The 27,491-nt window shown below is 42.9% G+C and overlaps 2 protein-coding genes across 3 annotated transcripts; one reads left to right on the top strand and one right to left on the bottom strand.

Annotated features, from left to right (window-relative positions):
- Positions 1-346: 346 nt before the first annotated feature.
- On the top strand, positions 347-19,065 carry LOC105196100 (myosin-VIIa). 2 transcript variants are annotated; one of them, XM_011161849.3, is made up of 27 exons: positions 347-1,217; positions 4,554-4,600; positions 7,265-7,378; positions 7,583-7,729; positions 7,832-8,016; positions 8,308-8,429; positions 8,545-8,801; positions 8,996-9,161; positions 9,274-9,404; positions 9,495-9,890; positions 10,036-10,416; positions 10,554-10,709; positions 10,809-11,402; positions 11,731-11,940; positions 12,127-12,504; positions 12,622-13,662; positions 13,871-14,115; positions 14,291-14,651; positions 14,764-14,882; positions 14,957-15,353; positions 15,512-15,694; positions 15,788-15,989; positions 16,628-16,756; positions 16,878-16,974; positions 17,056-17,153; positions 17,582-17,751; positions 17,882-19,065. In XM_011161849.3, the coding sequence occupies exons 2-27, from the start codon at positions 4,583-4,585 to the stop codon at positions 18,086-18,088; spliced, it is 6,504 nt and encodes a 2,167-aa protein (XP_011160151.1). In that variant the 5' UTR covers positions 347-1,217; positions 4,554-4,582; the 3' UTR covers positions 18,089-19,065. The 2 variants fall into 2 exon arrangements, with proteins under 2 accessions (XP_011160151.1, XP_039314376.1); XM_039458442.1 differs by lacking the exon at positions 4,554-4,600.
- Positions 19,066-19,598: 533 nt separating this feature from the next.
- LOC105196101 (suppressor of hairless protein) lies at positions 19,599-27,105 on the bottom strand. The gene is made up of 3 exons (XM_011161851.3): positions 26,439-27,105; positions 25,631-25,798; positions 19,599-23,242 (listed from the first exon to the last, which is right to left on the bottom strand). Exon 3 carries the CDS (start codon positions 23,044-23,046, stop codon positions 21,511-21,513), a length of 1,536 nt encoding a protein of 511 aa, XP_011160153.1. The 5' UTR covers positions 23,047-23,242; positions 25,631-25,798; positions 26,439-27,105; the 3' UTR covers positions 19,599-21,510.
- Positions 27,106-27,491: the final 386 nt, after the last annotated feature.

The raw sequence follows: 27,491 nt of genomic DNA, 5'->3' as shown, positions 1-27,491 counted from the left end.
GCGTGAAGAAAACAGTCAAACAGATAAATGTTAAATCATACGATGCGATGGTTGCTACTCGCTACTGAAATACAGTACAGTGTATAAATTACGGAAAAATGTAAAAAGAAGTGATTAAGCGTATGTGTACGTAGCGTATCCTACTCACACGTCAAATTGATACAAACTGAAAATATATTTTCAATGTAAAACAGCTGAAACAGGAATCTTGTCGATTTTTCTTCGACAAAAATATTATTATGAATATTACGATGAAATGCCGACACTAACGACGAGTCGTTTCACGGGGTGACTGTAAAGTTCTTTCTTCTTTATATATATTTTATTTTTTTTTATTAGCTAAAAATTTAAGAGAGAGATGTGGGACTCTAGTCTCTAGATGATATATAAGAATAAAATATCATCAATTTTCTTTCGTTCGTGTATGTACATACAAACTATACAAGCCGTCGACAAGACAGATCGCGGCCGATAGTGTCGAACGCGAGCCGCACAGGGCAGAGCCCGTGGTGAGATACCTGCGGATACCTGCCAGGTGAGATAACTATAGACTGTTACCTGACGGCAGGAAGCGACTTGGCGAACCAGTCGGCCACCAGTCAGTTGGTCACAGTTGGTTGTGTACGACGGGCGATACCGACGAGTATATATCCCTCGATCGTATAAGCGAGCGTACAAGCGCGGTGGGGAAATCCGAAGTGGTCCGAAACGCGCGAGGCGCGTTACCACCACCTCTTCGACTATAGCCAGCTTCCACCTGGCACACCCGATCCGAGCCGAACCGAAGCCGAGCGGACGTGTTAATGTGCCGGTTCACCGTGGTTCCATCCTCCGGAACGACGACGGCGACGACGACGACGACGATAACGACGACGGCGACGACGACGATCGCTCTTCGTGATCGCACCGCACGATTTTGCCGATCGCAACCGATTGTGTTTGTTGTATCTTGTGTCTTGTGCGACCTCACCTCTATCACCTTATGCTCGCTTACATTTAATCTCGCCTATTCGTTCGTTGGTTGGTTCGCTCATCGTTTGGCCGCTCGCTTACTCATCGTGCTCATCTCCGAAGAGACCGGACATGAGAAACGAGCCGTTCGTCGAAAGTCTAGTGCCAGTGTAGTCGAGTGTAGTGTCTCTTAATGGAGCGTGCCGCCGCCGCCGCCGCCGCCGACGTATAGCCGCTCTCGTCGTGTTTCTCGTTACTCGCAACAGGTACGTGCGTGGTTGAAAGTTGGTGATTCAAGCGGGGCAAATTGCTCCTTTGTCAAATTTCTTCCGTCGTCTCTGCATGAGATTCTCCGCTCGAGAATCGATCGCGAGCTTATTTTATTCCCGCGGAGCAAGAACGGAGCAAACGGGACGGATGCGCCGCGCCGCTCATCGCGTCCAGGTGAACGAAGCGGAAATACGCGTGATGGAGAAGCATTTGGTGCCTCCAAGGCACGTCTCTTGTATATTCAGCGATGAATGCGCCCGATCGTAACGATGATCAGTGTTGGCGGACGATATCCTCGTCTAACACTGAAAAGATTCAAGACTCGCGGTTATTACTTGAGAAAGACGACGAGTTGAAAAAATTGGAATGTAAAAGTATCTCTCAAAGATGACGAGAGGATAACGAAAATAAGTTTTGAGTCGCTCGCACGATTATCCAATGCATTAGCGTAGACCTCGACACGAATGGTGTTTTTGCACCATTCTAGTAGCTCGATTGTGCAAATCTTTGATTCGATCTCGACATATCGCGCGTATAAATGTGCGAAAACGAGCTTTATTCACCGATAAATCGCGAGTCTTCAAGTTTTATCCTTGATCATTTTGATGTTAAATGCCGCATACCGCACGGCTTACGCTTTCTACAACTATCGTCGCGTGTCCGCAAATCGAATGTATCTTATCGCAGATACTTGGAGGACGCTTTAATAAAAAAATTAAGTGACGAATCGCTTCGATCGCGAGCATACGCGCGCGTGATAGGTACTTGTGTACGATAATACTGCAGTGAGAGATAAGTATGACGGTGAGATAAAGTTAATAACGGCCTGACTCGAGACTCTCGAAACATTCGTACGTTCATACAGGGTGTCCCACTTGTTATTTTTTAATAGCGGATTCTCGAGTAATCTTTTCCTTCAAATGGGATGAATGATCGCGAGACGACTATAAAATGAGACAGTGCGACGAGTGATTAAAAGAGATTTTGATTTTATGATTTTATTATAGAAGAGAACCTTAATTTGAAAATTGACTGTAAGGATATATGTAAAGATTGCGACAACCAACTCTGGGATTGGTGCCTTCCTATACATCACAGATCTCCTAGGGACGTCTATGGGACGTCCACGGGACGTCCCTAGGAGATCTGTGCCGTACGAGTTCTCTCGATACATTTGCAAAGTTCAAATCGATGAAAGAATCCGCGAAAAACGCGAGCACCCTGCGTACATATATATATCACGTTGATAACGATATTCGCATTGTCCCTTCGGAGCCTCGCCTTTGATTTTTTAAATAATTCTCTATTGGACTAGGGCAGATTTAAGCCACGAGTACACCACGGTAGCGACATTGATACTAATGCAAATTGAAATACGGTTCACTGTTTTTTTATGTCTTCTCGAAGGGAAGAGAAGGAATTAAAAACGCGCAAGTTGTATGGGTTCTCCCCATGTTGGTCGGGCCTCTCCGCAACTTGGCACCTCGTTTCATCACCCGTTAAAGTCTCCGCGTCTCGCGCGTGGCGCGCCTACGCCACTGACCGCGCGTTCTCCACAGATATTTTCAAAGTCAATGACTGCGACTGCGACTGCTCAGTGTGCTCACGCCCGTGCTTCAAGTTCATGGCGAGACAAGGGGTCCCACCCGCCTATAAAATTAAAACAATAATGCTCTTGCATTACAACTCCAACGTTCGTGACACGAATCGTGAACGCGTATTAATTTCATTCGTTTCACAATCGCATTAATAATTTCATTCGTTTATATCGAATCTCATCTCTTCTCTTCTCTATAATTGATGACGCGGCAAAGGCATTTTTAATTGTCGGAGGTCGCGTGACATTTACCGTTAACGTTACCGTTAATGACCAACAAATGCGAAGAATGAAATCAAAATGCCACTTTGCTTGCTTAATCGCGTAAATGATAGCGCGCGCGCGCGCGCGTGTCCATTTGAATCACTGAAAGACATGAAAGAGTTGATGCGTACGACGCATCGTAATTAGCATCAGAAGATAAGAGATAAGAATTCTAGATCAAATATGATTCAAAACAGCTAACAGACAAACGAGTCAGTTTCTCCTTTGTATATGTTGAAATAAAAGTCTTTTTTTTTCATTTAAGGATTCGAGCATTTAAATCGATAATTGAATTTTTCTCTAGATTAAATCACTCTGGGGTGTTACGACGACAATGTGGAAATTAAAGTCAAGAGAAAAAAGTATTATAATTCTAATTTAAAGCTTTTCAATTTTCTTCGTCCCCCTCTCTCATTCGCCAAAACAAATTATTCCAATGACGAAGCAAAATGCACACTTATTCGCTCGGATCCACTCGAAACGCAACCGACGCGACGATGCATCCAATCCCAATCGACACGATCCATCCGATGAATTAAATTTAAATAAATTCTGTGAATGCAATTTCCATTCAGAGATCGGAAAATCGATCTTTCCGAGTTTCCCCGGGTAGTTTGTATCAAAGCTACTACTCCTGTTGGAAGAAAAACCTGCTAGATGCTCGTCGTTACGTAATCTGACGTAAAATCGCAAATCTCATCCTCACGTGAGTGACAAAGAAACGTGTGAATCTTTTAAGATAAATTTAAATTAATCCATTGTAGAAATATTTTTGTCCCTGGCGTGCAAGTTGAGTGAAAAGTAACATCGCGCTAAAGAGAATGTCTTTTCTTCGAATACTCCTTCGTGCCTTTGCTCGGCGGACTTTGCGCGGTTCGCATAGATAGAGATAACGCGCGGTAGATATTGGAACTGATGACTACGCGTCAGAGGGAGGGATTCTCGATGGATCTTCACGGTGGAGCCCCGTATGGCACGGTAACGCAAACTGCCTAACCCACTTTTGCGAACAGGTTTGCGATGCTTCCACGATAACGGTGATCGCGACCAGACCAGACCAGACCAGACCAGACCATACCAGACCATACCGCGCGCGTACTGCGACGTGCATGCCGGGATGCCAGAGCTCTCTTCCAAATAGATGCGCAACGGCGACACGCGTATCTATCTATCTATGACGGTACACAGATAATCGACGTGTATTATACGCGATCAGATTCTCGGAACTTGGAGTACTAGCTTTTGTCGTACTCTCTCGTGTAGCTTCGATTAGCTCTCACCAGACACTCTCGCGAATATGTCTCTCTCCTAAATTTCTAAATTCACCGACCGACGACCGAGCTGCGTTCATCCACCGTTTGATAAAAATTACGTATATCAATATTGTATGTGCAGGCTGATGCCCGCGTCACGCTCAATCCGATATAATGTATATACATATATACATTTATTTATTTATTTTTCTTTTTAGGCGGAGTGCCGACAACCACGACTTAAGAGATGGTCATCGTCACACGGGTAGGTTCTTATTACGCGCTCTTTTTCTCTCCTCTCTTTTCTCGCTTTTGCCAGTTTTGCCATTGCGCGGCGTATTATTATATTTTGATACAACTACAACGTTGTATCAAATCATATTGACGACGTACATATATTGTACGTGCAATAATATGTATCAAGACGACGGCATGTATCAAGAGCATGTTTTCTACTCGATAAATTTCAAAGCGATTAGACGCGTCTGCGGGACACGCTGCACGTGTCCAACATTAATAGCTTGCCGCGAGAAAAAAGCGTTAGAAATTTGCGTAGATATAAATAATAAGTGCGTCGTTAATCGTTAATCGTGAATGAGGCGACTGGGTCGATTGGCAATCGCCAGTCGGCGAATGGAGATAAATCCGATGAGGATGCGTACGGCAGAAACGGTCATCTCTCTCGCTCGGCCTAATCGATTACATTTACCGCTTTCCTCGTCGTTCTCTTCGAACACGGTCAGTAGGAATCTGTGACGAGTGAAAATAACCGAACAGGAGTCGTCGTGTTCTCTCGTTGTAAACAATCATGTACCGCTAAGTAACGCTAGTCTTGGCACTTGGACAGTGCTTGGTGCAAACGCTCCGTTCTTTATTTACGCAATTTTTCTTCTTTTCATCTCGCCGATTCCCTGATCCTCGTCATCAGAATATATGCGTCTCGCCGCCTTCTCTCCGTCCCCGAATATTCCATAGCTGAAAATCCCAATTTCGGGAAAGATTAAGATTTAAGAAGAAAAACCCGAAAAACTCTACCTCTCACATCCAGATCAAGAGGATCGATTATTTTGTGCAAGACATCTGATGGTACCGACCTCATCGCGTTCCGACCCTTCAAACGAGCTGCCCAAGTGGAAAAAGAGAGAGAGAGAGGGGAGGTCGTTGCCGAGTCGCGATCGTTTCGCGATTGAACATTACACGAAAAAGAAGGAGTGATATCAAATGCCGATGCGACCATGCCACGTGTCCTAAAGATCGACTACTTGAGAGAATCGTAACGTTTTCTACGGGAAATGACTTGAATCAGCAGCAGCTGCCGTATCTCGAACTGGAGAGGAGATGGAGAAAAGATCGACGTGAACGCGAAATTGGCTTTTCGATATTGTTGCTCGAGGTAAAACACGATTATAGAAATGAAAAAAACTCTCGAGGTTCATTGATTTTCCCGTTCCCGACGCGACGGATTGATAAAAATGATAAATTGCATCTTGAACTGCAGGAAGCACCGCTTGAGCGTTTCGCAAAGGCGAAAAGGCATCACGTGAAAGGTGGCGGGGCGTCAACGTTTTTACAAATCACGATGGACGAACACATCGCCGACAGCAACGATCAAACGTACGCGCGATGTTGAACTTTCGCGCTTTGTCCAAGACACGCGCGGTGTTTAAACGCGTTAGTGTAAACGGTTCGTCCTAAAATCTAATAATATCCGAAATTAGATGAAACGTAAAAGCTTCGAAGCTTGAGACTCTGACGAGCCGGTTAGCCTACTGCGACTTCCGCGTGCTGTGCTGCAACACGGCTGCAATATCGTTCGCATCGCGTGCTCGCATAGACCGTGTGCCCCGCGCACACCAACACGGGAGATACGTTTACGTCCCGATTGTTCACTTCACCGGAACATCGGAAGAGCTCCATCCGTTTCTCGCTTCGCCTCGCCTCGCCTCGAAATAAGAGCCGCTTCGATCTTTCTTTCGCTTCGACCAGCAATTTTACTTTCGCATCGTTCGTTCGCTCGTCGAATCTCCCGCGATGATCAATGCAATGAATCACGGTGTGAATATACAACGTGCCTTGAACAGGGTGCGCTTTTACACAAACGAATGGAGATTGTCATGATTTCGAGACAGTTTCTCATTTTTAAAGAAAACTCTCTCTCTCTCTCTCTCTCTCTCTCTCTCTCTCTCTCTCTCTCTCTCTCTCTCTAGGTAAGTATAGGCTGTTAGCTAACTGCTGTTAGCTCTGCTGTTAGCTAACAACAAATACGTGGGATGGTGGGACATCAGAGAAAAAGAAAAGCTGTATCGTCTTAGGGATACGTGTGGCACGTGCCGACTGCCGCGTGGAAAGATGTAGGAATAACAATTGAAAGATTGTTAGAGCGAGGCGTATATAATGCCTCCGAGCCGCGAGCCGCATGCTGCGTGCCACGTGCCACGCCGAATGGCAAAGCGTACAGTTATTACAACGGTATATCATAACAACTCAATTTAGATCCGATGCTCGCGTTAATACAAATTCTATACAATTCGAACGATTGCGAAAAACCCTGCACTCGTCCGCGGTCAATTCAATACTTTTCGTTTCTGCATATTCTGAAAAATCCCGACGAGATTCGTCGCCGGCGCGGCGACGTGACGTGACGTGGCGACTAAAATCCACACCCCGCGTCCGCGCGACCAACTGGATATCCAGTTATCCAGTGCAATGACGTGAATTACCGGTTTATATTCATTAATGTCTGTCGTTCGAGATACCGACTTAACTTTTACGCTCAAGGGTAACGACACGTTCGCTACTTTAAACAATTATTTAGGTCACGTTCGTACGTAGACATACGCGGATAGAAAACAAAAATTAGTTTATCTGTATTTAGAAAATTGTTTATTTAGGGAAATAATAAAAGCGTGCCTTTTTTTCGCTTGCGCAGGGGGATTACATATGGATCGAACCAATCTCAGGAAGAGAATTTGACGTCGCGATCGGAGCGCGAGTCATCTCGGCGGAAGGCAGACGTATTCAAGTTAAGGACGACGACAACAAGGTAATGACCACGAGAAATAATCAAATAATAGTTGCTGCGAAAAATTTCGCTTTCAAAGACGCGATCATACATCGAAAAGATGGATTTCGTTTTCGTAGCAACATAATCTTATCGCTTGCTTCCTTACCACTGCTTTCATTATCCCTTGGCGCTAATCAACAGTTTAACTATTCCCCACATTGATTCCAATAATTTCAATCGCAGGAACAATGGCTGACGCCGGAGAGACGAATAAAGGCCATGCATGCCACTTCGGTGCAAGGTGTAGAAGATATGATCAGTTTAGGAGACCTCCATGAAGCGGGCATTCTGCGAAATCTATTGATACGCTACAATGAGAATCTCATTTACGTAAGTTCCTCGGCTGACGATGACGAAATTAAGCAACTGATTCAGCAGAAAGTAGGTAGGTGCATGAAACCGATCCACGAACGTAACGACGTCATTTTACAGACGTATACGGGCTCCATCCTGGTCGCCGTCAACCCGTATCAGATACTGCCTATTTACACCGCGGAACAAATCAAACTCTACAAGGATCGTAAGATCGGAGAACTGCCACCGCACATATTTGCCATCGGCGATAACAGCTACGCGCATATGAATCGATACGGACAGGATCAGTGCATAGTAATTAGGTACCGATGAGAGTCGTCTCCGCCGTCTATTAATTATGTACAATTTCGTGACGGCACGTTCGATCGTTAATCGCGTTGCGCCATATCCGTTTGTAAATCGGAGTCAGGTTTCAGATTAATTTTCTCTCTTGTGCGATATTTTCTTTTTCTTTCTTTTTTCTTTTTTTCTAAAGAGACGATTGTTGAAGACATTTATTGAAAGCTATCCGTATATGCCGCGTGTGCGTAAACGCAAATTATAAATCGTACGAATCTCTTCCTTTATGTCATTGATAAAAATTTATGTTTTAGTGGCGAGAGCGGAGCGGGAAAGACAGAAAGCACAAAATTAATTCTACAATATCTAGCTGCGATCAGCGGAAAGCATTCGTGGATCGAACAACAGATCTTGGAAGCGAATCCGATACTCGAAGGTGTGTGTGTGTGTGTGTGTGTGTGTGTGTGTGTGTGTGTGTGTGTGTGTTGTGTGTATGTGTCTGTGAATCTCATGATAAAATAAACGTTGATTGTGAATATTGAATGTTTTAGCTTTTGGCAATGCAAAAACTGTGAGAAACGATAATTCTTCTCGTTTCGGCAAGTACATCGATATTCATTTCAATGAGCAAGGCGTGATAGAAGGAGCCAAGATAGAACAATATCTTCTGGAAAAGTCACGAATCGTATCTCAAAGCTTGGACGAGAGAAATTATCATATTTTTTATTGTATGCTAGCTGGTCTTTCCAAGGACGAGAAACAAAAACTTGAGCTGGAAGATGCGTCCACGTATAAATATCTCATAGGGGTAAGTGCGCGAATTAAATGTTAATAGCGATACTGTAGTAAATAACATATTTTATCTTGTAAATTTCTTTGACACACGTGCACACGCACATCTTTGAAAAATGCCAAGTATCTATAAACATATCAACTTTTGTATGCTCTCAATCTATCGTAATAATACGTATAAACATATGTGATTATTATCTTTGCCTTTAGGGTGGCGGCATTACTTGCGAAGGGCGCGACGATGCGGCCGAATTCGCCGACATAAGATCAGCTATGAAGGTTCTGCTATTCTCCGACGTGGAAATATGGGAGGTGCTTAAATTACTCGCGGCTTTGTTACATATGGGTAACATTAAGTACCGAGCCACTGTTGTAGGTACGAAATTTCATAGAAATCTAACTATCGAGATAACTAACGCGGCGCGCGTTAATCTCGTAATTGAAATTCTGACCTAAATGTTTCTAATCCATTTATGCAAATCTTGCAGATAATTTAGACGCGACAGAGATTCCGGAGCAAACGAATGTAAAAAGAGTAGCATATTTACTGGGAGTGCCGATACAATCTTTGATAGATGCGCTTACTCGTAGAACCATATTCGCGCACGGTGAGACAGTAGTAGGTATTTTTTCATATAAATTCTGTAAAAAGAAAACTCTTAACAATATTAACGTAGCAATTGACAATGGATTGACAATCCTTCGATAGGTTTCCACGTTATCGAGAGATCAGTCGGTCGATATCAGAGACGCGTTTGTCAAGGGCATATACGGTCGATTATTCATACATATTGTAAAGAAGATTAACGAGGCCATATACAGGCCGAAGAACAACTCCCGGAGTGCTATAGGCGTATTGGATATCTTCGGCTTCGAGAACTTTAACCACAATAGCTTCGAGCAGTTTTGCATCAATTATGCCAACGAGAATCTTCAGCAATTTTTCGTTCAGCATATATTCAAGTTGGAGCAAGAGGAGTACAATCACGAGGGCATCAACTGGCAACATATAGAGTTTGTCGACAATCAAGACGCTTTAGATCTTATAGCCATCAAGCAGCTTAACATCATGGCGCTTATCGATGAAGAATCGAAATTTCCAAAAGTACAAAGCTCACTTATTTTCAGTTTAATTAAATAGATGTATTACTTGGAATTATTAAGGATGAAGAGAGATCTCTTAATTATATACTCGTAATTAAAAGTAGTTACTTGAAATTCTAATGATGGCTTTTTCAATGTTTTTCAAGGGCACGGACCAAACTATGTTGGCAAAAATCCACAAAACTCATGGCAGTCATAGGAATTATTTGAAACCTAAATCGGATATCAACACATCCTTCGGCTTGAATCACTTTGCGGGTGTCGTCTTTTACGACACGAGAAGTTTCTTAGAGAAAAATAGAGACACATTCAGCGCGGATTTGCTGCAACTTATTCATATATCGTCAAATAAATTTCTCCAAGCTTGCTTCGTCGAGGACATTGGTATGGGATCGGAAACGAGAAAGAGAGCACCCACACTATCGACGCAATTCAAAAAATCATTGGACTCGCTCATGAAAACTCTATGCAGTTGTCAACCCTTTTTCATAAGATGCATCAAACCAAATGAATATAAAAAACCAATGGTAGGTATTCGCAATCCTGTCTCTCTCTCTCTCTGCCTCTCTCGAGATTTATTCAATTTCGTTATATATGTATAGTAGAGTAGACAGTCGTCGCAACGCGATCGATGTTGCAAATGCATTGGCTAATTTCATTTCAGATGTTCGATCGTGGTCTCTGCTGCCGACAATTGAGATATTCCGGTATGATGGAAACTATCAGAATTCGGCGAGCTGGTTACCCTATTCGCCATTCCTTCCCCGAGTTTGTGGAAAGATATCGATTTCTCATCTCTGGCATTCCGCCCGCGCACAAGGTGAACAATCGAATAGATGAATTTTTATTACAATTTTTATCAAGTGGCTGACTATTTCTCCTCGAGTAACTTGATGAAATATCGCTATATAATTCTCAGGTGGACTGTCGCGCAGCAACTTCGAAGATCTGTCACGCGGTACTAGGACGATCGGATTACCAGCTTGGACACACCAAGGTTTTTCTCAAGGACGCTCACGATTTGTTCCTCGAGCAGGAACGCGATCGCGTGTTGACGCGCAAGATCCTGATACTGCAGCGCAACATACGCGGCTGGGTTTACAGGAGAAGGTTCCTCAGGATGAGGGCGGCCGCGATGATCGTGCAAAAGTATTGGCGGGGCTACGCGCAACGTCAACGATACAAGCGCATGCGAATCGGTTATATGAGATTGCAGGCGCTTATCAGATCGCGCGTCTTGTCGCATAGATTTAGACACCTACGCGGCCATATCGTTGCGCTTCAGGCGCGAGCCCGAGGCCACCTGGTGCGCAAGATGTATCGGAAAAAGCTGTGGGCCATAGTGAAGATACAGGCGCACGTGAGGAGACTGATCGCGCAGAGAAGATATAAGAAGATCAAATACGAGTATCGATTGCACGTGGAGGCGCTGCGATTGCGGAAAAAGGAGGAGCGCGAACTCAAAGATCAAGGCAACAAGCGTGCCAAAGAGATCGCGGAACAAAATTACAGAGTAAATATCGTCGTATTTACCAATAAATTTTACATTTATTACTTAAACTGATAAGAAGATGAAATTCAAGTTGGCGACGCTTTTGTGGCTGCGTCTGCGTTTAATGCGTGTTCTAAGAGAGAGAGAGAGGAAGCTCCCTCTTCTCTGTGATATTAAATTGAGAGGTAGAGAGAAGGGTGGGCGGGAATCTTTAATGCAAGAAACAAAATTTTCGTATTTATAACATTCGTTGAGAACAGCAGTGATAGCATTCCTTTAACAAAAGTCACGATCGGATTCATGTAATTGAGTAAAGTTGTAAGTTCTGTAATATGTATAAATTTCGTAGGAGCGCATGCAAGAATTGGAGAGGAAGGAAATCGAGATGGAACTGGAAGACAGACGACGAATGGAGATTAAGAAAAATTTAATCAACGACGCGGCCAAGAAGCAAGACGAGCCAGTTGACGACAGCAAACTGGTCGAAGCCATGTTTGATTTCTTGCCAGATTCTAGCAGCGAAGCTCCGACTCCGGCAAGAGAAACATCTGTGTTTAACGTAAGTTGTAACACGATGACTCGCGTCCACTGATATACGTACAAAACAAATAAACAAAAGGACTAAAACTAGAATAAAAGTTGTAGTGTAATTTTAGCTAGTGACACTTAACGCTTAGAAAAATTGATAAAAGTCGAAAATGTTACTTTTCCTAAGGAAAATATAAATCCCTTTTTCTTTAAACAGGATCTTCCCGCGCCAAAAGCCGATCAACATCAGGAGATAATTAGCCCGATTCAGATGGCCTCGGAGGACGAGGAGGATCTGTCTGAATTTAAATTCCAGAAATTCGCGGCCACGTATTTCCAGGGCAACATAACGCATCAGTACTCTCGAAAGCCGCTTAAACATCCACTATTGCCATTACACACGCAGGGCGACCAATTGGCCGCTCAAGCTCTGTGGATAACTATACTTCGATTTACGGGCGATTTACCCGAGCCACGATTCCATACGATGGATAGGGACACGACTTCGGTAATGTCGAAAGTGACGGCGACACTCGGACGGAATTTTATAAGGAGTAAAGAATTTCAGGAGGCTCAGATGATGGGCATGGATCCTGTACGTGTGCGGAAGTCCTTTCGTAATTAATTAAAATTAATTTTAAGTTACATTGGCGAGAAGACGGTTGTCTTCTTTCTACTTTAGTGAGCAACATCTTGACGTTTCTTCTTTCAGGAAACGTTTCTCAAGCAGAAGCCGCGCTCAATCAGGCACAAGTTAGTATCGCTAACCTTGAAGCGAAAGAACAAATTGGGCGAGGACGTGCGCAGAAAGCTGCAAGAGGACGAGTACACCGCTGACAGCTATCAATCCTGGTTAGAGGCTAGACCTACGTCGAACCTCGAAAAGCTGCACTTTATCATTGGCCACGGGATATTGCGCGCCGAACTGCGGGACGAGATATACTGCCAAATCTGCAAACAACTGACCAACAATCCATCTAAATCGTCGCACGCCCGAGGTTGGATCCTACTGTCCCTCTGCGTCGGCTGTTTCGCACCCTCCGAAAAGTTTGTCAACTACCTGCGGGCCTTCATCAGGGAGGGGCCGCCTGGTTACGCGCCCTACTGCGAAGACAGACTCAAGAGAACCTTCAACAACGGCACTCGCAATCAACCTCCAAGCTGGCTCGAGCTTCAGGCTACCAAGTCGAAGAAGCCGATTATGCTGCCAATCACTTTTATGGACGGCAACACCAAGACCCTGCTCGCCGACTCGGCCACAACCGCTAGAGAATTGTGTAATCAATTGTCCGACAAGATCTCGCTGAGAGATCAATTCGGTTTCTCTCTCTATATCGCCCTATTCGACAAGGTATCGTCCTTGGGCAGCGGTGGCGACCACGTGATGGACGCAATCTCGCAATGCGAGCAGTACGCTAAGGAACAGGGCGCACAAGAACGGAACGCGCCGTGGAGGTTGTTTTTCAGAAAGGAGATTTTCGCGCCTTGGCACGAGCCGACAGAAGATCAAGTAGCCACGAATTTAATCTATCAGCAGGTTGTACGCGGCGTCAAGTTCGGCGAGTATCGCTGCGATAAGGAGGAAGACCTGGCGATGATCGCGGCGCAACAATATTACATAGAGTACCACACCGACATGAACGTCGACAGACTGTACACCCTTTTGCCGAATTACATACCGGACTATTGTCTGACGGGGATCGACAAAGCGATCGATCGATGGGGACACCTTGTTTTGCAGGCGTATAAAAAAGTGAGTCTTATCTCCAGTTTTAATTAATAATTGCATTTCCAAACGAAAGAGAGAGAGAGAGAGAGAGAGAGAGAGAGAGAGATTTCCAAAACAAGGTACGAGGTAAAAAACATTCTTAAAAGAAAAAATAAAATAAAATAAAAGCACGTATTCCCGAATCTGAAATTCTCGCTTTTCTTACTCGTTTCGTTTTCATTTTTAATTTCAGAGTTACTACCTGAAAGAAAAAGTACCAGCGCTACGCGTTAAAGAGGATATAGTCGGCTATGCAAAGTTCAAATGGCCTCTCTTGTTCTCTCGTTTTTACGAAGCTTACAGAAATTCCGGTCCGAACCTACCGAAGAACGACGTTATCATAGCCGTTAATTGGACCGGGGTGTACGTCGTCGATGATCAGGAGCAAGTTCTTCTGGAATTATCCTTCCCCGAGATTACCACCGTATCTAGTCAAAAGTACGTAACGATAATCGCGATTAAAATCACGCACTTTTGCCAAAGTGGCAAAATCTATAATCGTAGAAACGTTTAAAGGATATGTTTGTTGTATAAACAAAATGTAAGAAGCAAATGTAATTCCAAATCGTAATAACATATCGAGACATTTTTAAACGTTACGTTGTCTTTGCAGGACAAACAAGATGTTTACACAAACGTTTAGTTTATCGACGGTACGGGGAGAAGAATTCACGTTCCAAAGCCCGAACGCGGAGGACATCCGTGATTTAGTGGTATACTTTTTGGAAGGACTGAAGAAGCGCAGCAAGTTCGTAATAGCCTTGCAAGATTACAAGGCACCGGGCGAAAGCTCGTCGTTCTTGAATTTTCAAAAGGGTGATCTCATCGTCCTCGAAGACGAGAGTACCGGTGAAACTGTGCTCAACTCGGGATGGTATGTCGGAACCTGTGAGAGGACTAGCGAGAAGGGCGATTTCCCGTCTGAAACGGTTTACGTTCTACCTTCCTTAACGAAACCACCGAATGATATATTGGTACGTCGCAACGCGTACGGATTTCTACTTCTTCATTATCGAGAAAGATAGAGAGAGACATTGACTTGTTTTTCTCAACTCATTATTTAATTATCATTATTATCATTTTCAGGCTTTATTCAGTATGGAAGGTACGGAGAATAGTCGTAGACTCTATCCGCAGCAGATGAACGGTGTAGACTCTCGCGATAAACCCCATACCCTTCTAGAATACGCAATCGATCATTTCCGGTAAGTAAAAAAAAAAGACACGTCGTATTTGATTTATTCCAAGAGTAATAATGTTCTTTCCGATTGGATCTCAGAACACCGCCAAAGAGAACAATGTCCAAAACATTGACTCTAACATCCGCGCGACGTGGCCACACGGACGAATTGTGGCATCATTCTAGAGAGCCGATAAAGCAACCTCTTTTGAAGAAACTCGTATCTAAGGAGGAACTAGCCGAAGAAGCGTGTTTCGCTTTCAATGCCATTCTCAAGTATATGGGTGATTTGCCGACGAAACGACCGCGCATTGGCAACGAATATACCGATCTCATTTTTGACGGACCGTTGAAAAATGAGATTTTACGAGACGAGATTTATTGTCAGATTATGAAGCAGCTCACCGATAACCGTAACAGATTGAGCGAAGAGCGAGGATGGGAGCTAATGTGGCTCGCCACTGGGCTGTTTACTTGTAGCCAGAGCCTCTTGAAGGTATGACATACGGTAGACTTGATTTACATCCATCTATCTCATTCCCTCTTCGATTACGAACATTTATTAATATTTTATAGAATATAGTGCTGTTAAGCAGATTGAAGAAAAATCTGCAAGAATATATCGGTAAAATACAACAGTGTTTTATATTGCAGGAATTAACTCTGTTTCTACGTACGAGACGTCATCCCATATCCCAAGACTCTTTACAAAGGCTGCAGAAAACCTTGCGCAATGGTCAACGAAAGTATCCGCCGCATCAAGTGGAAGTGGAAGCCATCCAACATAAAACAACACAAATATTTCACAAGGTCTATTTCCCAGACGACACGGACGAGGTACACATCTTATCGTCTTATTTTTGAGGATATTTCAATATTTCGAACAATTCTCGAGAAAATGTCATTTTTTTTTATAATTTCGGATTACAGGCATTCGAAGTTGATTCGTCTACCAGAGCGAAAGATTTTTGTCAAAATATCGCACAAAGACTTAATCTACGATCTGCCGAAGGCTTCAGTCTATTCGTCAAAATTGCCGATAAAGTTATTTCCGTCCCAGAAGGCGACTTTTTCTTCGATTTTGTACGACATTTGACTGATTGGATCAGAAAGGCTAGACCATCTCGAGACGGTACGTCTTTGCAACTTTTAATGCTCTCATTTTCCTCACGCTGCGACTGTGTTTACCAAACTATAATAGTAGAAGCAATAAATTATATCGAAAGCTTTTGATTTTCGTTCGTGGATTAATATATTTAGTACACATGTAGATTGAATTATATGCAGAAAAAAAAGATGAAAATTTTGAGATATATTTTTTTATCAATCTACATTATCAAACACAGTGCACAGTGAAAACATGAAAAAATTAATTTCAAATATATGTAGCACAAGAAAAAAAAGAATTACGTAATTACTTTCTTCGATATCAAAGTTTCATTAGAAAAATAAATCGTTCATTTCGTACGCTTGACCGATAAGACGATAAGAATTTATATATCGTGGTTCATATTTATTACATGTAACGACTAATCTAAATCCAAGTCTGTGAATATAATATTTTCATTGCACGATTTACACTTTATCATGTCGCAGCGAGAGTCGAAAATAATATCAAACGAAGGGTCGTAAAGAACGCTATGCCGCTCGAATATCGACTTGGGAATATCTTTGTATATTAATTCCAAGACTTCAAACTAAATTTTAAAGCAAAAAAATTTTTCAATTTTCTACTCCCCCTTACGCCCTTTGGTACTATGTATTATCCAGGTGTGTCACCGCAGTTCACATATCAAGTCTTCTTTATGAAGAAACTTTGGACAAACACAGTTCCTGGTAAAGATAGAAACGCCGATTTGATTTTCCATTTCCATCAAGAACTTCCCAAGTTACTAAGAGGTAAGTAATGGCAAATGTTCAATTCTCTGACATATTGCAATATATTCTACGTAAATAAGTTATGCACGTTGTATTATCATTGCCAAATATGCATATACAATATATGTATATATAAATATAGGCTACCACAAATGTACAAAAGAAGAAGCATCAAGATTAGCTGCTTTGGTATACAGAGTACGATTCGGCGAGAGCAAACAAGAATTACAAGCGATTCCGTAAGCGATTTAGTTTAATTTTTCGACAATTTGCGGCAATTTTTGGCAAAAAAGAATATTAACAAACTCTTTCGATTTCAGACAAATGCTAAGAGAACTCATACCCGGCGATTTGATCAAGATACAAGGTGCTAACGATTGGAAAAGATCAATAATCGCTGCCTATAATCAAGATGCTGGTAAGTAAAAAGGACGAGTGATTTACTAGAATCTTTCATACATGAAAAAAATTGGGATGTTTATCATCTTGAGTAGAAGTGCGTGAATAGTTTGAATCGCTTTCAAATCGTTTAAATTACAATGAATTCGATTCGATTTATCCTCGAATGTCAAAGATTCGAATTCGTATAGCTTAAGAAATTCGAATCGATGATTCGATTTCGAATCGCTCATTTATTTTGATTGTTTTATTCATACATCTCCTGCGCAAGCAATCTTGTATCAGCGCACACCAATTTTCATGTCTGATTGTTGGTTCTAAAACTTTTTTTATCACTTCTAAATCTTATCTCTCTATTTAAAAAATTGTAATTATACACGATAGACATAATCTTGTTTTGGTTTTTTTTTCTTTTTACACCTCTAATTGAAACTTACTTTGTCTTAGGCATGAGTCCAGAAGACGCGAAAATTACATTTTTGAAAATCGTATACCGATGGCCAACGTTCGGCTCCGCGTTCTTTGAGGTGAAACAGAGCACGGAACCGAATTATCCCGAGTTGTTGTTAATCGCCATCAACAAACACGGCGTGAGCCTCATACATCCTCAATCAAAGGTAATCAAGATGTAAAGATATAATCTCACGTTATTTTTTTCTGATCGATAAGAAAAAATATATCTGTAGAGTATACCACATTTTTGATAACCATGTTTTATGAATTTGTTAATATGTATAATTTTTGCAGGATATACTCATCACTCATCCCTTTACAAGAATTTCCAATTGGTCATCTGGCAATACCTACTTCCACATGACGATAGGGAACCTTGTGCGCGGCTCAAAGCTCTTGTGCGAAACTTCGCTGGGTTACAAGATGGACGATCTCTTGACTTCCTACATTTCACTAATGCTCACCAACATGAATAAGCAACGCACGATACGAATCAAATAGTGTAACATCAGTTAAACAAGAGTGACGGAAGGAATATTCCGTAAGGTGACCGAATACATCACAAGCAAATACATCTTACAAGGTATGCTGACGTTAAATTCGTCGCTCACGAATTTTTCAACTTGACTTTTTATGTCTTGTTACATATCAATGTAACAATCTAAGAATATTCAATACTACGTGACGAATACTGTTCACAATATCTTTACACCATGGATTTATTTCCATCTGACTGACGAGAAATAATTCAAATTCAAATTTTTATTTTATGTACTTGATATTTGTCATTGTCCACGTGTTATATTGTACATGACGTAAGAGTTTTGTGCAACTTTAATATCATTATAACGCTACAATTGCTACTAAGAAATTTAGATGTAGTAATATTTACGTATCTACCTGTTAATTTATAATTCATAATAATCTATGCAAGAGGAATATATATGTACACAAGTTGTAGCTAATAGAACTGTACATGATTTACTTACAGTTAGAAATGTTTGCTTTGTATAAAATATTCCTTTTATTATATTCTAAATAAGTATCATTAATAGATTATTCTATAACTCATAAATTCGTATTGCTATCTTCATATAATTATACGCACTCTACGTGAGTGTTAATGTAACACGGGCATAATTAGCGGCTATGCATACTTAAGAGAAAGATTCGCAATAATTCTGTGAATCTACAGCCGATGACGAATAGTTAAAATATTATCCGTCCAATGAGTCGTTTATACAGCCGATGACGTACGTAAGTCAAATTTTGGGAAAGCACTTCTCTCGCGCAAAGAAGTGTACTACGAATACAAAGTGACCGTACAATGTATCCGTAGAGAAAAAAAAAATCTCTAAATTTGCCTTGCTACCTCTACAGAGTATAATTTCGAAATAAACGCCTCGCGTAAGAATGTAATTACTATTAATTCGCTTTTATAATTGTGAATAAAGACAACCATATTTTCCACGCGCAAAGTACAAGCGTTAATCGTGGGTAAATTCCCATGGAATGTATACCAGCGTTCCCCCTTTCCAACTTGAATCTCTTCGGGAAGACATTCCCAAGACGATGCTATCTCACTTCCTCTCGGAGATGACGGCGTTTCGATTATGTCTCGTAAAAGAAAAAAGAAGGTAAAGGATCCGCGAGTATACACGCTAATGACTGAAAGCGTCACGCGTTCGCTCGGAAGAAATTGCCAATTTTCTTTTTAACAATTAGTATATCAATTATATTTACTAAAATTTTCAAATATCTATCAAATGAAAAATATTTAAAAAAATCTCGAGTCTCATATTAAATAAAATTAAATCAATTTGAAATTTGTCAAGGCATCTACGGTTGAAACAATTCACTAATACATAAGTATTGATATATGTTGCATGCATACATCATCTGTACGTGTATATGATGATGGATGGGAAAAAGTCTCGTAAAGAATTCCCATCCAGTTGCTTTTGGGATTGGATATCGATCTCGGGAACTAATCGACAAAATAAAGGTCGTGTAATATAAACTTTCTGTTTATTCTAAATCATGTGTAGGAGCATAAAATTTTATATATACATATATGTCTTCATTGTACTTATCGATATAATTACAATAAAACATGTAAATGTAATTTTTTATGTGTAACAAATTTTCACAAGAAATCCTTAAAAAAAAAAGCTCCAATTATATTCAGACAGAAAGTTTTCGATCTATCTGAAAAAAATCTCAAGTATGTACGATACAAATCTTCGTGCACAATGTTATAATTTAAAGATATCCATCCACCACTCGTTCGGACAACGCGATTGCCGATATCAGCATTTCTGATAAAATAATCAAGAAAAATATACGTTGTGTACATATACATATATATAATAATAGAGATTTGTTTTCTATAGTTTATTTTATTTATAAGAGTTAGACGATTAACCGAAAATTAGTTACACGCGAGCACCTCGAGAATATCTAACGTAATTGATACACCGGGATCCATGTAATTGTAATCACAATAAGTGCTGTACGTACATTGAAATACTATATACATAAAATGACACACGCACACACGTCATACATGTACACACACGCGCGCGCACGCATATCGTCAGAAGAAAATCATGTTCCTTTTCTACAGCAAACTTTTCTCTCCGAGATGTAGAGAAAAGGAAAAGAAGAGATGGATATAAATTCTACTGACTTTGTCAATCTCTGATCGTTTTCACAATCAGCACCGATACGATAGCGCGCGACACATTCGCTCAATAAAAGTATATTATGCATTTATCATGCATCTCCTAATAAATAATAAAGAATCTATCGATGCCGCGCGCATACAAATTTACAAATGTACCAAATGTCGAGGCCGTCGTGCGCGGATTCAAAAATACATCGCGTACCTTCTCCCTATCTAACTTTGTACAGGACGAATCATTCACGCAAGGCAACGCTCGGATTTCGGTATGGATTTTCGATTACACTCGTAAATTCATTTTTTTTCTTTTTATATAAAAAACATTTTTTCAATCAAATAAAACGGATTAAACTGGCATATTGTAAAAAATTGGAAAAATTGACAATACGATCGGCAACAACGTAGCGCGAATGCGCCTAGTTATCATTTCGAAATCCACTTTACCGAGTTCCAAGCATGGCAGCAACTCCTTTCGTAACAAATACAGTGTCAAAAGCACAACCATCGTTTGGTGACCGATATGCAGATGTATAGACCAAAATTGTGTGTTACCCTCTCATTGCTCATTGCTAACATTACTAATCGTTCGATAAGTTTTATCCTTTGTGGAGTGGTAGAGATGAGACGAGGGTGATAAAATTTCGAGACGTATCGAACAAACGATTAAAACTGGTGTTATCATGTTGAATCAAATCTTTTGTAATTTTATTTGCTTTTTCTTAAAAATTCTATCGTCAAACGTCGTATACTCGACTCAGTCTATACACACTAGCGTAAGCCGTTAAATCTACAGGATTACTATATAAATTATTATCTCTATAAATTTGTGTGTATGTGTGTGTGTATGTATATGTATGTGTACCTCAATAACTTACATCGAGTCGAACGATCTTTAGCGCGCGCGAAATTGGACACGCCACGTCGTCGCACCACTGACGATGAGTCGGGTGCACTGAGCGATACGCTACGTTTTCATATTGTCCAAGTTTGCATCGCATCGTGCTGCAACTGCCGCATCACCATCGATGTCGAGTAATAAATTTTTCGTCAGATACGAACAGTCACTATCGCCGCTCTCACTCGCATCGTCGTCGTCGTCTTCATCATCGTCGTCATCGTCGTCGTGGTCGTGGTCGTCGCGAGACGTCGAGATCGGCGCGACGGTTATAGGCGTCGCATCGTCCGTATCGTTACTACATCGTAAACTTTGGTTCGCGTTATGACGATTATCCAGAAGACATCAGAGAGCCGATTGCGGTGGCTGACCGTGAGTGTTCCAGGGCACGTCCGCGGACATGGCAGCGGGTGGTATGCTGGCCGCTTGATTGTGCATGGCACGCGGCGCTCGCATAATCTCGTCGGCGGGTGGACAGTGGGGACGCGGACCGGGCTCGGGTGTATAGGTAAAAGTGAGACCGGTCGCGTAGATGATGCCGTCGTTGCGCACGAGAGAGACCGGCACTTGCGTCGGCTGACGTACCCAGAGCCACTCGCCGCGGAAGAGCGAAATGTCCGGCACGACGCAGAGCATGCTCTCCTGACATCTGTACATGGTCTCGGCTTCGACGTCGCCGAACCAGACTTGCAGGTTCGGCGTGAAATTGTCACCCGTCAGCTCGAGCATCGCCACGTCACCGCCGCCGTTGAGATGTAGACTGTGGACGAGGGGTACCGGGGTGACCGGTGACCGTACCGGACCCATGCCCTCGAAGAACTGATACTCGGCCTTGTCGGTGCTGATGATGGTCCAGCAGGCGCCGTCGTTGATCATCTCCTTGTTCGCTTCCTTCGGGCAAGGCGTAGCCTGGAATTGAATTATGCGTTCCTGCGAGAGGCAGAGGTACATGTGATCCGTGTCCTTCATGTAAAAGGCGCACTTGTGCAACTGCGAGACGGGATCGTCGGCCTCGAGACTGGCCATCTGCTTATCGACCTTGCGAATGACCAATCGTGGTAGTGCCATTCCCGTGACGGAGCACACCAGTTTAACGGTACTGCCGTAGTGGACGTAACCGTCCCGCACCTGAAACTCCTCGGACTCGCTCTCGTTGTCGTCGAGGAGATGGATGGTGAAGGCGCCCCATTGCGTGGAGCTCGCGTGAAAATTGCCATTCTCCACGTGGAGGTAGCGTGTGCTCACCGTCTGCGATCGCAGCCGATTGAAGAGGGCTACTTTGGTGCCACTGGCGATACAGAGATCCGCATTCTTCAGAGACTGTTTCTTCTTCGAGGGCTTTGAGATCACCTTGATGCGTTTGCTGTGAAAGACGCCGATGTCGTGGCCGCTGCCGTAAAACATCTTTACAGAGAGCATAAAGTGCTTGCGCTTGTCCGAGTCGGAGATGTAGAGGGTCTTCGCCGCGCAATACTGCTTGCCGTTGTTCAGATCCAGTTGCTGCATATCCTGATCCGAATTGCCGATGCCAATGAAAGCGCACAGCTGAGCGCTCTGCTCGCTCTCGCCCTCGCGCAGCATTTGCTCCTGACGCATCCTCCACCCGTCGCCGAACAGGTAGATGCACGGTGGTGGGCAGAAGAAGCGTTTCTCGTTACCGTACGACTTTTGCGCGACCTTGGCGTGCAGAATCACGATCACCATGTCGCTACGGTCGCGCAGGTAACGTTCCATCGCCTCGCGGGTCAGCCGTTGATCCTGATGGTCGGGCCTGTAGATGCCGGAGCCGCCGAATCGGGGATAAACGGACATGACCGAGGTCGGCGAGGGCGGAGATTGCATACCGTGTGCCATCGTTGGCAGTCCAAATTGGTGTGGCATATTTAAATCGGCGAGAGTCCAAATTCGACTCTCCTGCGCTACGGAATAACTAGAGTTGCACCGCAGAGTTGCACCGCAGAGTTACACCGCCCTTGAGAGAGTGGCTTATATCTTCATCTTTTTCAATCGCGCCCTGGCGCCCCTGGCCCGCCCTTTCCAATCTCTCTCTCTCTCTCTCTCTCTCTCGCCCCCTTACCTACGGTGAATTCAATTATCTCATGTGAGTGATACACGATACAAACATCAAAAAAATATATCAAATATAATTATATATATTCACTCAATCGTACAATTGCGAATGGTAAGAAACTATTTGTGTCTTATTTTACAATTACCATTACCATTACCTGCAGCAAAGTGCAATAATAGCGTGTAGCGTTCTAAATGAAGAATCAGAGAGAATTAAAATCAGAAAAATTAGTCGAAATCGTGTAAGAAATATAACTCGGCCAAAATAAGAGATTAATTTTATGAATGTAAAGAATGGTGGCAGATTAAATTAAACGACAGTTGAATTAAAAACAGTATGGACAAGATAGATGGCACACTGGATTAAATGTCTCTTCGTAATTTATACCTTGTGTGTGTATGTGCGTACGTGCATGCATGCATGCATCTATATCAAGTTCACAAGTACAGCCAAGCCACGTTCGTGTATACGTATACGTGTGAGATTATTAAAGTATAAAAAAAATACACGTATACGATGTAGACGATATCGTGACTTGAAATGCGTGATAATGTATTCGCATAATATACAGTAGCGTCACCGTTAGTCATTCGCGCGATTAAGCGTACCAAACTGCATACAAATGTCTGCTCGTTTGAAGCTTTAGCGTGAGAAAAATTTTTGCTTTTTACCGGGGACAAGACGTAATTAACTCGAGATATCTTTCTTCGAACGAGCTATCAAGAATTGCTGGTCTTAGCACAGGAAAGAGGAAACAACACACACATATATGCATACACACACACGTACATGTACGCACGCCGTGAGAACCAAGTCGGGCTCATTTTTCCTGCATGAATTAAAAGCGCTCCTGTCCATTGTAGCCATGCACAGATAGACTTTATGTTTATACGCTGGGAAAAATGCGTACATCTCGTAATTAATAGTATAATTTTTTAGCTCGTTAAACAAACGTTACATTAATTACACGAGATCGACGCTACAAATCGATACAAGTACATATGCGTGCAAATTTGACAATTTTATTAATCACCTACCTTACAAGATATATTACTTGTTTTTTTCTTTTTTTTTACAACCCCTTCAATTCCTTTCTGTACAATCATTGAAAATGAATATTCGATAAAAATTTGACGTTCCAATGGAAAACATCACAATACATGTATTCTTTTCTTCAAAATCACTTAATCGATCACAGCTCCTTCTAGATGGATCGAGTCATATGGACTTGCCACCCATCCAGTTGCGGAGCGCTTTGACCAGCAGATATTTCTCGTTGATAAAACGGATCAAAATTTAATCGTATGATGACAGCGATACCAGCGTTGATTCGCATACGATATTATATATATATAGTCAAATTGATAGTTATAATCTGCTCTTGTCGCTATCCACTTATCAATATCCCGCGTATTGCCACATTCTCTGTAGCGTGAACAACAAGGCAAAGAAAGTAATGTATCGTGGCAACAGTTGGTAAATAAATATTGCAAGGTAAACAAGAATCGTCAAACACAAGTGTGCCCTACAATATCAAGGTGCGAAAGAAAAAAGTATCTGTCATTCGCGTGTCGAGACGTGTCTCGCTCAATTTACGTAATTGCAATAAAAATAGTGGAATTTACCTAATAACGTAGCGTAAGTCTACGAATCTACGAGTCTATGATCGCAAAAAATGCCTGATTAAATACTCCAAGAATAGAAATGCAAATGTATTATTCAGCAAAAAAAAAGTACAAGCTGTGAAACGAATCCGCGAGATTTGTTGTGCGATGAATCGGTACTCGGTTTAAAACAAAACGTAAAAGACTGACTCACATTTTGGCCTCACGATTCGTATGTCACGTGACGTTTCCTTTCATTTCTTATCCTTATTCAATAAAAATATCAAATAAACTGCACCGCACATAATACATTGAATGCACACAAATACGCATAGAAATGCACACAACACAGATATCGTCAAACTGATACGATATTATTCTATCCATGCAAGCTGCGCAAGGCTGCGTGTAGGTATATACAATATTTTGCTCTCGCGTGCAAAATGGAAGAAAAAGTGCCGAGTGCGATATAGCTGCGAAAAGCAGTCGGTTTTTGATCGTCTAGCCGGAGGCTGGAGGAAACTGGCTGACGAAAAGCGTGCTGTGAAAAAAGACCCCATTCCTCCCTGTCGGCGCTATCGTGGCTGCGAGAGTTAGGGTTATGACGAGAGAGGATCGATTCGCGTGTGCCGCGCTCGAGGAAACGCTCGGATCGAAGCGGCATGTGTGTGCGAGGAAAGCAGGAAACGTTTGTTTATTTACCTTCGGACGAGCGCGGAGCGCGAGCGAGGAGCGAGAAGCGAGGTTACGTAGGATCCAGACAAATAGGTTAAATTCCGGGCCAACTTACCTCCTCATTCGGGCGTCGAGAGTAATCGCGTACCCGCGTGCATCCTCCGAGTTATCGATCATCCGGAGCGGCGAGCGGCTCTGCCAAGTCCCGGCGATCGTTCACCACCGTCCGCGGCGGCGAATCGTTCCGCGTCCTCTCTCTCTCCTTCTCTCTCTCTCTCTCCCCCTAATCCATTCAAAAAACACCTGTTCACTTTCCGAATTTTCCCAACAGTAGTGCCAACCGCGGCGAATGAAACGCGACAGTGGTGCGGCAGGGCACACCCTGACACGGGCACGCGCGCGAGACTTTGAATCACGATTCGAATCCAAGACAATTCTCACGAGAGATATGCACGCGTCTCCCTTAATTGTACAATTGTACGAAATAACGTACGACGTGAATGATCGGTAACGATCGTCGTTAATGCGCGACTGACGGATAACCAACCGACGCAGACGGTAGAGACTGACGCGCCGGTAGCCGCGACGCGAGTGGCTATACCATAAACGTAGCGAGTAAAGGAGAGGGGAGCTTTGCGGCTTTGCGCTCTCTCCCAACGAGTTGAAAACGATGGCAACCGCCGCGCCGCGAGATGCGAGGATGCGACATCACTTGTCGGACACGGCAAATGTATAAAAATCGCGCGCGAACGTCGCTAGAGTTTAAAACATTCGCGAGATTTAACAGCTACGATCTCTCGTGTAAATACAAATCGTGTCTCGCAACGAGTCTCGTACCAATTCAAATTGACGATGATATTAAATCGTCGATTAGATGTACGCACAAAAATGAAAAAAATTCGTTTCGTACGAGCCTTTCATACCTGTCTAAGATCGCTCTCTGAACTGCAACTCCTTTCTGCGATGTAGATGCAGAAATCCGGACTCGATTCGAATCGGTGACGGGGCGCGAGCTGCTTCGATTCGACGATACACTTTGGTGGCTATATTATGCATCTGAGAAGTGAAAAGTAGAGCACACTTTCTCTCTCTCTCTCTCTCTTTCTCTTTAATCGCGATGACACTTTTTCTTTTTCTTTTTTTTTTTTAACCGCTCACGAAACTTGGCGACCGCGCGCACGCGGATACGTCACTGATGCTGCAGATTCTATTGTTTTACTGTTGTACAATGGCCCGGCGGTGTCGACCCGAGCGCCTCTACTGCCTCTAGATCCCTCTGCCCTCTGCCAGCTCTGTCTCCCACCACACGACGCGCGTCGCGTACACCGCTCCCCTCGTACTCGCGCCTCGCGCCTTCCCTCCATCGCGCCCGCGTTTCCATCCGACCTCCTCTCTCTCTTCTCCCCACGTAGCGGCGGCGCCCCCACGAACCGTGGAATTGCTGCCGCAAAAGGATGTTGGGGTTATCCTGGGGGGCGTGGGAAAAACCTGCTGTGGGAAAGAGTGGGTGGCCTCTACCTCACTCCACTTCTGCGATGATGACGATACGATATATACTACCGCGTCTATGAATGTGCATGCACACGCGCGCGCGCGCGCGCGCGCCTGTGTGTGTGCGTGTGTAATGCATGTACACAACTAAATATATAACATATGATGCACGCATGTATGTATGGTATATACAAGAGCACATCCGTACGAACTCGTCGCGTGATCCGCCGCGTGTGCGAGAGGTGCAGCCAACCGATGCTGCGTAATAGAACACGTGCGTACGTGCGTGTACGAGGATGAAAACGGAGAGAAATTTTGCAAATTTTTACCTTTCTTCCAAATTTCGATCGATTGATCGGAATTCCTCGTGAGACGTGTCGATGAGAATATGCGAGGAATCTATTCATTTCGATTGCAATTCTGCACATTCTTCACATTCTGCAACGATACTAATCGCTCTGAAAAAAAAAATATATATATATGTC

The sequence above is a fragment of the Solenopsis invicta genome, chromosome 16, assembly GCF_016802725.1.
Source record: "Solenopsis invicta isolate M01_SB chromosome 16, UNIL_Sinv_3.0, whole genome shotgun sequence".
NCBI lineage: Eukaryota > Metazoa > Arthropoda > Insecta > Hymenoptera > Formicidae > Solenopsis > Solenopsis invicta.
The sequence above is the reverse complement of the archived record's forward strand: the minus strand, read 5'-3'. Positions and strand labels throughout refer to the sequence as shown.

Excerpts from the sequence above, each read along its gene's own strand:
- LOC105196100 (XM_011161849.3), top strand. Across the intron at positions 14,116-14,290 it reads ACCACCGTATCTAGTCAAAA|GACAAACAAGATGTTTACAC; the intron begins GTACGTAACGAT and ends TTGTCTTTGCAG. Across the intron at positions 17,752-17,881 it reads TCATACATCCTCAATCAAAG|GATATACTCATCACTCATCC; the intron begins GTAATCAAGATG and ends TAATTTTTGCAG.
- LOC105196101 (XM_011161851.3), bottom strand. The coding sequence starts at position 23,046 with ATGCCACACCAATTTGGACTGCCAACGATGGCACACGGTATGCAATCT.